The 12,892-nt window shown below is 43.7% G+C and overlaps 5 protein-coding genes across 5 annotated transcripts; all 5 read left to right on the forward strand. All coding sequences in view use genetic code 12, as the record gives it.

Annotated features, from left to right (window-relative positions):
- Positions 1-281: 281 nt before the first annotated feature.
- Positions 282-3,083, forward strand: BRO1 (Bro1p; the record flags this gene model as incomplete). The annotated part of the gene is made up of 1 exon (XM_029034582.2): positions 282-3,083. One exon carries the CDS (start codon positions 282-284, stop codon positions 3,081-3,083), a length of 2,802 nt encoding a protein of 933 aa, XP_028889824.2.
- Positions 3,084-3,576: 493 nt separating this feature from the next.
- UTR2 (Utr2p) lies at positions 3,577-4,941 on the forward strand (the record flags this gene model as incomplete). The annotated part of the gene is made up of 1 exon (XM_029034583.2): positions 3,577-4,941. The coding sequence occupies one exon, from the start codon at positions 3,577-3,579 to the stop codon at positions 4,939-4,941; it is 1,365 nt and encodes a 454-aa protein (XP_028889825.2).
- Positions 4,942-5,318: 377 nt separating this feature from the next.
- Positions 5,319-8,960, forward strand: CJI96_0000360 (coatomer subunit alpha; the record flags this gene model as incomplete). The annotated part of the gene is made up of 1 exon (XM_029034584.2): positions 5,319-8,960. One exon carries the CDS (start codon positions 5,319-5,321, stop codon positions 8,958-8,960), a length of 3,642 nt encoding a protein of 1,213 aa, XP_028889826.2.
- Positions 8,961-9,229: 269 nt separating this feature from the next.
- PPT1 (protein serine/threonine phosphatase) lies at positions 9,230-10,819 on the forward strand (the record flags this gene model as incomplete). Its single annotated transcript, XM_029034585.2, has 1 exon — positions 9,230-10,819. One exon carries the CDS (start codon positions 9,230-9,232, stop codon positions 10,817-10,819), a length of 1,590 nt encoding a protein of 529 aa, XP_028889827.2.
- An 806-nt stretch (positions 10,820-11,625) lies between these two features.
- Positions 11,626-12,885, forward strand: CJI96_0000362 (uncharacterized protein; the record flags this gene model as incomplete). Its single annotated transcript, XM_029034586.2, has 1 exon — positions 11,626-12,885. One exon carries the CDS (start codon positions 11,626-11,628, stop codon positions 12,883-12,885), a length of 1,260 nt encoding a protein of 419 aa, XP_028889828.2.
- Between the last annotated feature and the right edge of the window lie 7 nt (positions 12,886-12,892).

The following is a 12,892-nucleotide window of genomic DNA, read 5'->3' on the forward strand; positions in this document are numbered from 1 at the left end:
AACTACTGGCTTTTAACCACTAGCTTCAAGGATATGAAGTTTGTCTCCCCAGACATGCAACCTGCTTATCTATTCATAATTTATTTATATAATCTCGAATCTACAACTGTTTAAAGTTTCGACAATTTAACCTGGGCTTCCTTGGAAGTCAAAAGCAAACAGCGGTAGTGGCACTGTAGAGTCCGGGGCTTGCTCGGCTTATACAGGATAGGAGTCGTGATAATCACCCAAAAGTAGATTATCTCGGTGCCTTGCAATTACATTTGAAGCCTTCAGTCAGGATGAAGACTAACTTGCTCCTTATACCTACGAAGAAGACTGATGATGTCAATTGGACGAAGCCTCTCAACAATTACCTCCTATCGATTTACGGCAACACCTCGGAATTTCAACAGGATATAACGAGTTTCAACAAGCTCAGACAAGATATACAAGGCGTCAACGCAGATTCAACAGGGATTTCTTTATACTTCAAATACTTTAGTCAGTTGGAGCTCTTAGATTTACGAATTTCCTTCCCCACAGTCAACAAGCACAGGAAGCTAACGTTTACTTGGTACGACGCTTTTCTGCCCGCAGCACAACACAAGCAGTATGCGTTACCATTTGAAAAAGCTGGGGTTCTTTTTAATCTTGCATCATTAATGCTGAAGGCTGCCAGTTTGAAGTACACGGAATCACAAAGACTGGGGTCATCAGGCGAGAGTGCATTCAAAGAGGCAGTTCAGCTTCTTCAACAAGCAGCCGGTATCTTTCAATTTGTTGGGGAGAGCTTCCTACATGCTCCTTCAAATGACCTCAATCCAGCTACTATCATGTTTTTGAAGAATCTTTGCTTAGCTCAGAGTCAAGAGATCTTCAATTTGAAGGTCATTGATGGGGACGTAGAACAGAAGAAGAACTTGCTCATTTCAAAAATCTGTCGGGGCACAGCAAACCACTACGAACGCTGCTTCAGTAGTTGCAGCCATTTATTAAACGCCGATACCTCAATTTCGGATCAGTCTACATTTGCTATAGTGGAAGCAGGCTTGGACGAAGATGATGAATTGGAAGATATTGACAATGATCCAACTGATGAGTACAACCCAGATAAACAGGGCCTTCCTGACCTGCGGGTCACAGCACGTCTTGACTCCTCTTGGGTTGCTGTCATACAAGTCAAATCTATGTACTATCTTTCCTTGTCATACTTCTTCACCGGCCTCCACTTGGAGAGCTCTCACAAGTATGGCGATGCAATTGCCTACCTATCTAAGTCATTGGAGCTCATAAACGATATACCCCTGCTGAATGTGAAGAAGGTATCGAAAGGTGGCAGGGAAGATGTATATGATCTCTTGGACAACCTCAAATACCACAAAGATGCATTGGAAATCAAGCTCAAAGAGCTTAACAAGGATAACGATCTTGTGTATCATGAGATTGTACCGTCTTTAGTAACGTTAGTGGAACCAAAACCTCTTGACAGCTCCAAGCTTATTTCAATTAAAGAAATTGATCTATTTGCCAAAGTTAATGAGCACAGCTATGAAAACTTCTTAAAGAATGTTGTGCCCATGGACATACATGAGCTTTTGAGTTACTACTCCGAGGAAAAATCCCAATTCTTGAGAAACGAGCTTGATGAGGTTGACGTATCCAACGAGGAGTTGTCATCTGTGTTGGAGTACCTCAAGCTACCGAAAGCCTTGACTCAAATAAAGGAAATTCTCCAAAGCAACGAGCTCATTAGTTCAGGCGGCTCGGATATATCTGTTGATGCAACTTTACTTGCCAAAGTGAATGAAATCGCACAAAAGTTTCATACGGATTCCACCAATAGAGCGAGAATATCCGAGCTCAGAGGTAAGATTTTATCTGTGGTGAATGAGTGTGACGGAATGTTGAAAGCGCTGATCACAGAAAGGTCAGGGCAATTTAGAGAGGATTTAATACGACTCAAGAAGTCATTATACGACACCGCAAACTCAGATGCGAAATTGTTTGCTTTAATTGATGAAGACAAGAGTCTGCTACATGCAATTCTCGGCAAGGGCCCCGAGTCAACAGAATTCAAGAGTCTTTTTGACGTACCCCACAACGCAATTCAAAATCAACCATCTGAGGAGATCAGCTTGCTTGATATGGACGACTCACAGATAAAGAACATGAGTTATGATGGGCAAATCGCGTCACTTGAGAACATTTTGAATGATTTGAATGTTTTGAAGAGTAACAAAAATAAACTTGTTGAGCGGTTAAAGCAAGAGATACACAACGATGATATTTCCGAAATCTTAATGCTCAATAGCAGAGTCAAACTGAAGAACGAAATCAAATCTGTGATTTTCCCAGAGGAGCTTAAGAGATTCAATGTTTTCTCCGAGCAATTGGATGACTTGATCAAGAGGCAATCTGTGTTGGTTAATGATCTCAGAGAGCAGTGGACAATACTTAGCTCCAATCCGAAAGTGAAGGAGGTGCAAATGTCAAAGAAATTTCGGGACGGTGTGTTTAAACAACAGACGCAGAGGATCAACGATTTCTATGACAATTGCTGGAAGAGATACTCCTTGGGTTTGGAGAAAGGTGCCGAGTACTACCTGCAATTGCTCAAGTTAGCCGAGAATCTTAAAAGAGCGATTGAGAATGATAAAGCTAGCTCATTGTCTGGCTCAATGTCCAGCATGAGTCTTGGCTCTCACCCAACAGTTGAATCGAATAGAGGTTATTCGCCAAATCCTTCAGCTCCGCCTACTTTTTCTCAATACACCCCATACGCTCAAGGATCACAAAAGGAAGGAATGTACCAGACTTTCAACCAACCACCTTTACAGCCCATGATGTCAGACACTCATGGAGCACCATCAGTGCAACGCCAAGGGACGGGTTCTAGTAGCTTGTCTTCCTATTCAAGACCGGCGCCTGCGCTTCCACCGAAGAGACCTACCCAACCCAGTATGGAGATGCATAATCAGGTTCAGGCTCTGCTGCTCTTCGAAGGTGCACCTCAACAACCCAAGGCTCAGTCATCTAGCGGATTGATCTACGACGAGCCTTCAACTTACCAACCAGATATGTACAACTTCTTCAAAAAGTAGTCTCTATAGAGAATAATAATATCAAAGATGAGCGGGAAAATTACATACAAGAACACCATATAGCCATAACTCATACCGCTCTCTGGTGCTCCTTTTTGGCTCAAACACTCACTTTGCATCCAAATCTCGAAAAGCCCAGATATGGAATTGGCAGCCACTCTAGTAGTAAGTGATCTAAATTTAGCGCGCAGTAGCAACAGCGTGATCCAGATGTGGTTAAATGACAACACGTCCAACTAAGGCGCGACATCTCGCTAAATCTGGAAAAAGTATGTAACGGAAACGGCACCACAGAAGCACGAAGGAGGCTTTGCAACATTTTCGCTAAATAGTCTCGATCTCCTCACCCGGCCAACCACAAACCATACGCTTAGACATAAAAGCCATCCACTCCAGCCACTCGCAAGTAGCTCAAAATTTGCTAAGACTCGCTAAAAAAGAACCCTGATAATTGTCACAACGGCTGATTCCTTGAAACTGCCAACCCCACGTTATGAAGGCCTACTTCGTCCTTTTGCTTTCGTTTCTCGTCAGCTTCACCGCTGCTGCTGACTGGACCCCCACCTACTGTAACAAGACCAACCCATGTCCAGAAGAACTCCCCTGCTGCTCCCAGTACGGTATGTGTGGAACAGGCTCGTACTGCTTGGGTGGATGTGACATTCGTTTTTCTTACAACTTATCTGCGTGTATGCCAATGCCTCGTATGGAATCCTTCGAGGATTCATTCAAGAACATTGACCACATTGAAAAACTGACAAGCTACTTGGGTAACTACACTGAGGCCGACTGGGTGTACACTGGCCACATTGCTAACCATGATGATGCGCTTTTGTTGCAGATGCCCAACCAATCCACTGGCGCCGTGGTGTCGAGTACTAGGTATCTTTGGTACGGTAAGGTTGGTGCTACTGTGAAATCATCTCGTGGTGGTGGTGTGATTTCTGCATTCATCACTTTCTCCGACGTTCAGGATGAAATCGACTTCGAGTGGATCGGTTACGACTTGAAAAACACTGAAACCAACTACTACTACCAGGGTGTGTTGAATTACACGAACATGAAGAAGGCCGAGACTTCCAACACCTTCGAGAACTATCACTACTACGAAATTGACTGGTCTGAGGAGGAGCTTACTTGGTCAATTGACGGTGAGCCCGTGCGTACGTTGAAGAAGTCAGACACTTACAACCTGACAACCAAAAAGTACATGTATCCACAAACTCCGTCTAGAATTCAGTTTTCCTTGTGGCCTGGTGGAGCGGCTTCCAACGCCAAGGGTACAATAGAGTGGGCCGGTGGTCCAATTGACTGGGACTCTGAGGACATTAAAAAAACTGGCTACTATTACGCCTACGTGAAGAATGTGACTGTCGAAACTTACGACTTGCCTTCGTGGGTTAAAAAGAACGCCAGCAACGACACCAAGGGTTATCATGCCTTCTTGTACAATTCCACAGACGGTATAGAGAACGACATTTTCTTGACCAAGAAGAAGACTTGGTTGGGATCAGGCGACGCGACAGGGTTCGACCCTGAGAACGAGGACGAGGTTGAAACCGTGTCATCGGGGTCTTCCACTGTCACCAAGACAAAATCTAGAACTAAAGACAGTACTGTTGACGTGCCTACAGGTGCTGGGAACGGAAATATTGCTGCTGGAGGAGGTGGTGGGAGAACCACCTCAGCTGAGTACACTGGTGGTTTCGTTCAAAATTCTCATGCTACGGGCTCTAGCGGCAAATCCTCGGGTTCTTCTGGTTCGGGATCCAGTTCCGGCGCTCCTTCATATACAATCGAGAGAATCCTTTCTCTCGCTGCTGGTGTGATGGGAATTGTATTCACTTTTGCATTCTAATACACCAGGTGAAGTCGCAAGCTTCCCATCCTGGCTTAGACAGAATTTCTCGGAAATTTCGTCTCAACAATTAATTTACTTCGATATAAGCTTTCTTCATATCTCTTGATATGAGCCTTTATTTATACTCATTCCATTTTTTTTTCTTCTCTTTTATCATATTTTCAACAGTCATTTGATCACGTATGTAAATTGTTTCTCCTTGTACGTTACGATCGATCATGTATACGGCAGCCAGGCGCTATGGTTCAGATGTACGGGTGTGCGCCAAATTGACCACCGAATCGAAATTATGAAAAACCAAAACTTTGGGCTGTTCATCAACTGACGGTAATTCACACTCAACTCAATCTTTCATCTTCGCCCAAAAGACAAAGATGAAGATGCTTACCAAGTTTGAGTCGAAGTCGTCAAGGGCCAAAGGGGTCGCGTTTCACCCAAAAAGACCCTGGGTCCTTGTCGCATTGCACTCACTGACCATTCAGTTATGGGACTACAGAATGGGCACGTTAATTGAGAGATTCGAAGACCACGATGGGCCTGTGAGATCGGTAGACTTTCATCCTACGCAGCCACTTTTCGTTTCTGGTTCGGACGACTACTCCATCAAGGTGTGGTCCTTGAATACGAGGAAGTGTATCTTCACTTTGAATGGCCATTTGGATTACCTTAGAACCGTTAGTTTCCACCACGATTTACCATGGATTTTATCGTGCTCTGATGACCAGACGATCCGTATTTGGAATTGGCAAAACCGCCAAGAGATCGCTTGTTTGACAGGTCACAACCATTACGTGATGCTGGCTCAGTTCCATCCTACCGATGACTTAATTGTGTCTGCGTCTTTGGATCAGACAGTGAGAGTGTGGGATATCTCTGGGTTGCGTAAAAAACACTCAGCTCCAACTTCATCTATGCGTTCTTTTGAGGACCAATTGCAGCGTAGACAATTGCCCCAGCAAGACATTTTCGGTAATGTCAATGCCATTGTGAAGTATGTACTTGAGGGCCACGACAAGGGTGTTAATTGGGCAGCTTTCCATCCAACCTTGCCACTTATTGTCTCTGCTGGTGATGACAGGTTGGTGAAATTGTGGAGAATGAGTGATAGCAAAGCTTGGGAGGTCGACACTTGTCGTGGCCACACAGGCAACGTGCTTTGCTCTATCTTTCACCCTCACCAAGATCTCATCCTCTCGGTCTCTGATGACAAGACTATACGTGTTTGGGATTTGAATAAGAGAACGCCTGTGAAGCAATTCAGAAGAGAAAATGATCGTTTCTGGTTGGTTGCTAGTCATCCTAACATCAATTTGTTTGCTACGTGTCATGACTCAGGTGTCATGGTGTTCAAGCTCGAAAGAGAGAGACCTGCTCATGCCATCTTCCAGAACAAGTTGTACTTTGTCAATACTGAAAAACAGATTCAGTCTTATGATTTCCAAAGAGACGAAACATCCATGCCCATGTTGTCATTGAAGAAGATTGGCAAGACCTGGTCTGTTATGAAGACATTGACGTACAATCAATCCGATAACTCCATCTTAGTAACCCATGGTGAAGGTGACAACGGTATGTACGCCCTTGTGTCCCTTCCGAAACATGTCACTGGTGCTATAGAGCCTGCTGATGTTCGCCTGGGTGAAGGCAACTTTGCCTGCTTCATTTCGCGTAATCGTTTTGTTGCGTTCGTCAAATCTTCGAAGGTTTTGTATGTGAAAGATACAAACAACAACGTCACTAAGACCATTCAGTTAGACTCTTCTATTGTCGACGTCTTGTATGGGGGCCCTGGTCGTGTCTTGTTGGTGAAGTCCCATTCCATCATCAACTATGATGTCCAACAAAGAAAGGAGTTGGGCGAGTTAAGCGTCAATAACGTGAAATATGCAGCATGGTCAAATGATGGACAGTACTTGGCACTCATGTCCAAGCACACAATTTCTATCGTTACCAAGGACTTGCAGTTGATTACATCCACACACGAGACAATTCGCATCAAGAGTGCTGCGTGGGACGAAACTGGTGTATTGTTGTACTCGACTCTTAACCATATCAAGTACACCCTATTGAATGGTGACAATGGTATCATAAAGACTTTGGAAAACACTCTCTACATCACCAGAGTGAACCAGAATAACGTTTACTGCTTGAACCGTGCAGGAAGGGTTGAAAAAATAACAATTGATCCTACTGAATACAGATTCAAGAGATCATTAGTTAACAAAAACTTTGGTGAAGTCTTACGAATTATTAAAAATTCCAATTTGGTTGGACAGAACATAATCGCGTATTTGCAGAAAAAAGGCTACCCAGAAGTGGCTTTGCAATTCGTGCAAGATCCTGAGACTAGATTTGATCTTGCTGTGGAGTGTGGTGATATGCAAACTGCTGAGGTTGAAGCCAACAAGCTCAAGAATAATGTCATTTGGGAAAGATTAAGTCAGGAAGCCTTGAACCAAGGTAATGTTGAGCTTGTGGAGAAGATGTACCAGCAATTACAACTTTTCGATAGATTGTCTTTTCTTTATTTGTACAAAGGAGACTACGAGAAGTTGGGCAAGATGTCATTGATCGCGAGTGCTCGTTCAAATGTATCCTCCTTAATTCAAAATACTCTATACAACAATGATGTTCAGTCGAGAATTGATGCATTCATAAAGGCTGACCAATTACCGTTGGCTTACACATTAGCTAAATCAAGCGGATTAAATGAAAAGGCAGAGGAGATTTTATCAGCGGCTGGCGTTACTGAAGCTGAGATCAGTTTACCAGAACTTGGAAGACCTGTTCAGTTACCTACGCCTAATGCTGGTGCTAGTGACAACTGGCCTATCAAAGAAGGTAACACTTCTTTCTTCGAAACTGCTGTGCTCAGTGGCCAGGTCGAGGACTTAAACATCGAAAGTGAGACTCCAGTTGAGAAGGATCCTCGTAATGGTATTTCTCCGGACTTTACCGATGCTGCTATCGAGGATGAACAAGATGAAGATGAAGGTGGCTGGGACATGGACGACGATGATCTTAACATCGACGATGACCTTGATGATTTCGTCGACGATGTTGAGATTGGTGAAGATGAACCCGTCATCAAGGTCGAGGGCGCTGATGGAGAGATCGCTTACTGGCTTCGTAACAACAAAACTGCTGCCGGGTACGTTGCTGCTGGTGCCTTTGAGCAAGCTGCTTCCCTTCTAAACAAACAGCTCGGTGTCGTGGACTTTACACCTTTAAAAAAGCGCTTCATGGAGGTCTACTCTAGCAACAAGTTGTATTTGCCCGGTATAGATGATTTGCCAGCGATGAGGGATTACATCAGAGAAGACAACGACGAGGACAACTCTGAAAAATTCAGGCCACATATTCCAGGTTACGACACATTGGAGGAGAAGTTGAGCACCGCTTTCAAATTCTTCAGGGCCAACAATTTGCCAGAGGCGATTCAAACATTCCGTGACATAATTTATTCTATCGCTGTTATAAGCGTGCAAGATGATGAACAAGAAGCCAAGTGCGAGGACATTCTCACCTTATGCAGAGAGTACATCTTGGGATTATCGATTGAGTTGGAGCGTCGCTCGCTTGACCCCTCCGACGTGAAGAGAAATTTGGAGTTGGCAGCCTACTTCACGAGGGCGAAGCTTCAAAATGCTCACAAGGTCAATGCTTTACAGGTCGCCATGCTGGAATCATTCAAGCATAAGAACTACATTAGTGCGTCATACTTTGCTGGAGAGCTCTTATCCATCGTAAACACGGGTGCCAAGGCTGAAAAAGCGCAAAAGCTCAGAGCGAAGTCTGACTCGATCTCCAGTGAGGCCGTCGAAATTGATTACGACCCAAATGCAGAGTTCGACATTTGTTGCGCATCATTTACACCCATCTACAAGGGCCAACCATCGGTGAATGAAGCATTGGTCAACGCCAGGTACAAGCCAGAGTACAAGGGAGACATTTGTCGCATCACCAAGATCACTAGCATAGGGCTGCCAGCATCAGGATTACGCATTCGTGTTTGAACGTGAAGAGCTAACCTAAGGAAAATCACATTTAGCAAATACCAAAAAGCAATAAACAACAATGACACATAGAGATAAATTAAATCCAAGTAGGATCAAACTGAGATTATTGAAGAACCAACTGAATTATGCCATCCGCGAGCGTGCCATCATTATGATACGGCAGCGGTATTAATGAAGAGCGCGCATTCGAAAAGTTAAAGAACTTTGGACTCGAACTCAGCTTACACATAGAGAGAGTGCTTCTAAGAAAGTTGGTGGGTTCTAAAATGGCGGAGGCTTTGAAATTCAAGGATGAAGGGAACGCCTTCCTCAAAGAAAACAAACTTAACGAGGCCATCGAGTCTTACACTAAAGCTATAGAAATCGACGATTCGAACCCAATCTTCTTTTCGAATAGAGCTCAAGTGCATATCAAACAAGAGAACTATGGTCTCGCTATCGCCGACTGCGAAGCTGCCATAAAGGCTGACCCACAGTTTATGAAGGCGTACTATCGTAAAGGTGTGGCCCTCATGGCTCTCTTGAATTATAAGGAAGCGCAAAATAACTTCAAGATTGTGTTGAAGAAGCTCCCGAACGACAAGTTGACTATAGAAAACCATAAACAGTGTGTGAATTATCTAAAAAAGGAGGCCTTTGAACGTGCCATTGCTGGTGACGAGAAGCAGCTGATCATTTATGGCCTTGACTTCGATGGGATGCTTATTGAAAAACTGTGGGAGGGACCCGAGCTTAAAATCACTGCACAAAAAAGCAGTGATAAGAGTAAAGTGGCGATTGAAATTGAAGGTCTTGATCTCAATTATTTGAAGTACATGATCGACCTCTTCAAAAAGGGTGGTAGATTGCCAAAGAAGCACGTTTTTGCCATCATAGCCAAAGTTAACGAGATTCTTAGAAACGAGAACTCTATGGTCGAGATCAGCTTACCACACTCACAAATAGACAAGCTGACCTTACCCAAGGATGAAATTATCTTGGAAAATGCCAAGAAGTTGACCGTAGTGGGTGATACGCACGGCCAGTTTTATGACGTCTTGAACCTTTTCCAAAAATTTGGCTTCGTTTCAGAAGAGCATATTTATCTATTCAATGGAGACTTTGTGGACAGAGGCTCTTGGTCTTGTGAGGTTGCCTTGTACTTATATGTTCTTAAGATTTTATACCCTCGCTCTATGTTCATAAATCGTGGTAATCATGAAACGAACGATATGAACAAGACGTACGGCTTCACTGACGAGTGCGAAGTCAAGTATTCGAAGAAAGTGTTCGATGCGTTTGCTGAATCTTTTGGTGCTTTACCCTTAGCCACCTTGATCAATAGGTCATATTTGGTAATGCATGGTGGTCTCTTCTCGAACGACCAAGTCACTCTCGACGACATCAAGAGTATCAATCGTTTTCCAAGCTCGGGTTCCTCACAGCCACCACGTGAGGGTTTGGCTATGGAACTCTTGTGGACTGATCCACAGCCCGAGAACGGTAGGTCGCCCTCGAAGCGTGGATTGGGTATTCAGTTCGGACCTGATATCACCGAAAGGTTCTGCCTCAACAACAAGATTCGCAAGGTGTTGCGCTCGCACGAAGTTAGAATGGACGGATATGAATACGAGCACAAAGGCAGACTCATCACTGTTTTCAGTGCACCCAATTATTGCGACGCCACCGGAAATAAAGGTGCTGTGGTACACTTTACTGAAAACAAAGACTACGACAAATCCAAAGATACAGGCGAAGGCTACAGAGATGCGGAAGATTCTAACTGTCCTTGGACACTAAATCTGGAAACATTTGACGCTGTCCCACACCCAGATATCAAACCCATGGCTTACTCTAAAGCAGGGTTCGGATTCTAATCAGCATAACTGTATTATAACTTCGAATGCATTAGATTACGAGCACAAGGCGATGTAGTATTATCTGCGAAATGCACGCTAAGCTAAATTAACGCTTAGCGACATTCAATTGTCATCCATTGGCTTGTAAGAGTCACGTTATGGTTAGGCCATCATCAATATGAACATTATGTTAATTTGACTCGTTACTAGATTCGGTTTTTGCCATCAAACTTGCTGTTAGTGTCCCGGCATTTCCAGTGCGGCACACATGTAGGACCTGTCGTACGTTCCTAATTTACCTAGACCAACCACTCAATCTTTCTCAAAACATGAGTAACGACATCGATGATGAGCCCGATGAATGGGATCAAAGAATCTTGAAAACAGGCTGTTACGAAGAGAATTTGGCTCTTCAACTCTGCCACGCAGACAGGGGCGATTGGCGAAAGTGTCTAGGAGAGATGGAGGCGTTTAGGAAATGCTGGGATCTCAATAAGAACAACGATCGGACGAAAACTGTTAACAAAAGTAACGAAGAGACTAAGCTATAAATCCTCTTTATCCATTGATGTCCAGATCGTGAAGTGAGATTTATTGTGCATCGACTTTACGAGCATTATGAATGTACCATCAGTAGAACGTCGCAACAGAGCCTTGCTGTGACATAAAGGGGGACCTGCGCTGTGACCTAGTTGTTAAGTAGGTGCCAGCTTCATATTCATTGTATATAGCTTTCGATTAAATTTACGCACGTGACCTTTTGTTTAGCTTGGAGACCTATAGAGACGCATCTCGATTTGGTAATTGTTCAGACTACTACTTTTATGAGAATGCTGCCACAGTATGAGAGACTGATACCTCTAGAGGACAGTTATGACGATACTTTCAGTCTGTTGTTTATCAAAAACTCTGAGTCCTCAAATAGCGAGATCCATGAGGAACTCCTCAAACGTAGGGCTGACACTACAAATAAGTTTAAAGAGAAGTGGAAACAAATTCTAGAAAAGTATTCTGCTATTGACGATGATTTGGAATCTGACGAACTCGATTTGCATACCGGCCGAATAACAAAAGACAATGGTCACCTTCGATCCATGAAAGAGAGGCAGATAGAGATTGGTGGGGTAATAGTGAATGATGATATATGGGCCGAGGATGACTCTTACGACAAGGCCTATAACGACTACAGACGTGTTAAAGCGCACCAAGAGAAGCTCAAGAAGCGATTTGATACGCACATCTTGCAACATAATAAAGACTCATCTATGAAAAGAGAAGATGTACCCATTGATGACTTAGTCTCCTCAATATTTAGCCCTTCTAAACGAAATTCATCTAAAAAGACTCTCACTCGTAAACATTCATCAAGTTTCGAGTCACCTGAAAATTCCAGCTCGCCTTTTCGAGGTTCTCGTGAGGAATCCATTTTTTCTAGCCCGCTGAAGATCCCTACTTCACCAAAAGAAAACTCCCCCACCAAACGTCGAAAAGACAAAATACTGATACAATGGTACAATTGTGCCTTTGAATATTGTCCCTTTAAAACGGAACTTAGAGCTCAGTATGGTGAGCATTTGTTGGCGTATCACGCAGACGAGCTTTCTTTTATCGGCTATCCTGTTGATGGCGATGAGAAACAAATAAAAAATGTGATAACAGAGCTCTGCACAAGAAAGCTTGGGCTACATTATCCTTTGAACATTGAGAGTGACGATGAATCTCTTACATCATCTGAGAAGGCATGTCCCATTTTAGGCTGTCGCTTTGATGCCTCTACTTCGAGCGAACTGTTACGGAGACACATACGTAACGAACATCGAAACAAAATTCCTAGAAGCGGCGTTCCGTCCAAATGGTGCGCAAATAGAGATTCTGAAACTGCTCATGTCAGAACCCCTTTAATGGCTAGCAAGATGAAGGTGCCTGATGCGCCGATATGTGAGATCGAAGACGATGCTGAATCATCATCAAAAGGTTACGACTCGCTGGCGAGTTTGAGCAAAGGGGAGCGAATCGGTGACACTTCAAAAGGTGGCCGTGATGAGAGCGGGTACGATTCCATTGATGAATTTTTTAATGACTAATAGACGT

The sequence above is a fragment of the Candidozyma auris genome, chromosome 1 (genome assembly GCF_003013715.1).
Source record: "Candidozyma auris chromosome 1, complete sequence".
Lineage (NCBI taxonomy): Eukaryota > Fungi > Ascomycota > Pichiomycetes > Serinales > Metschnikowiaceae > Candidozyma > Candidozyma auris.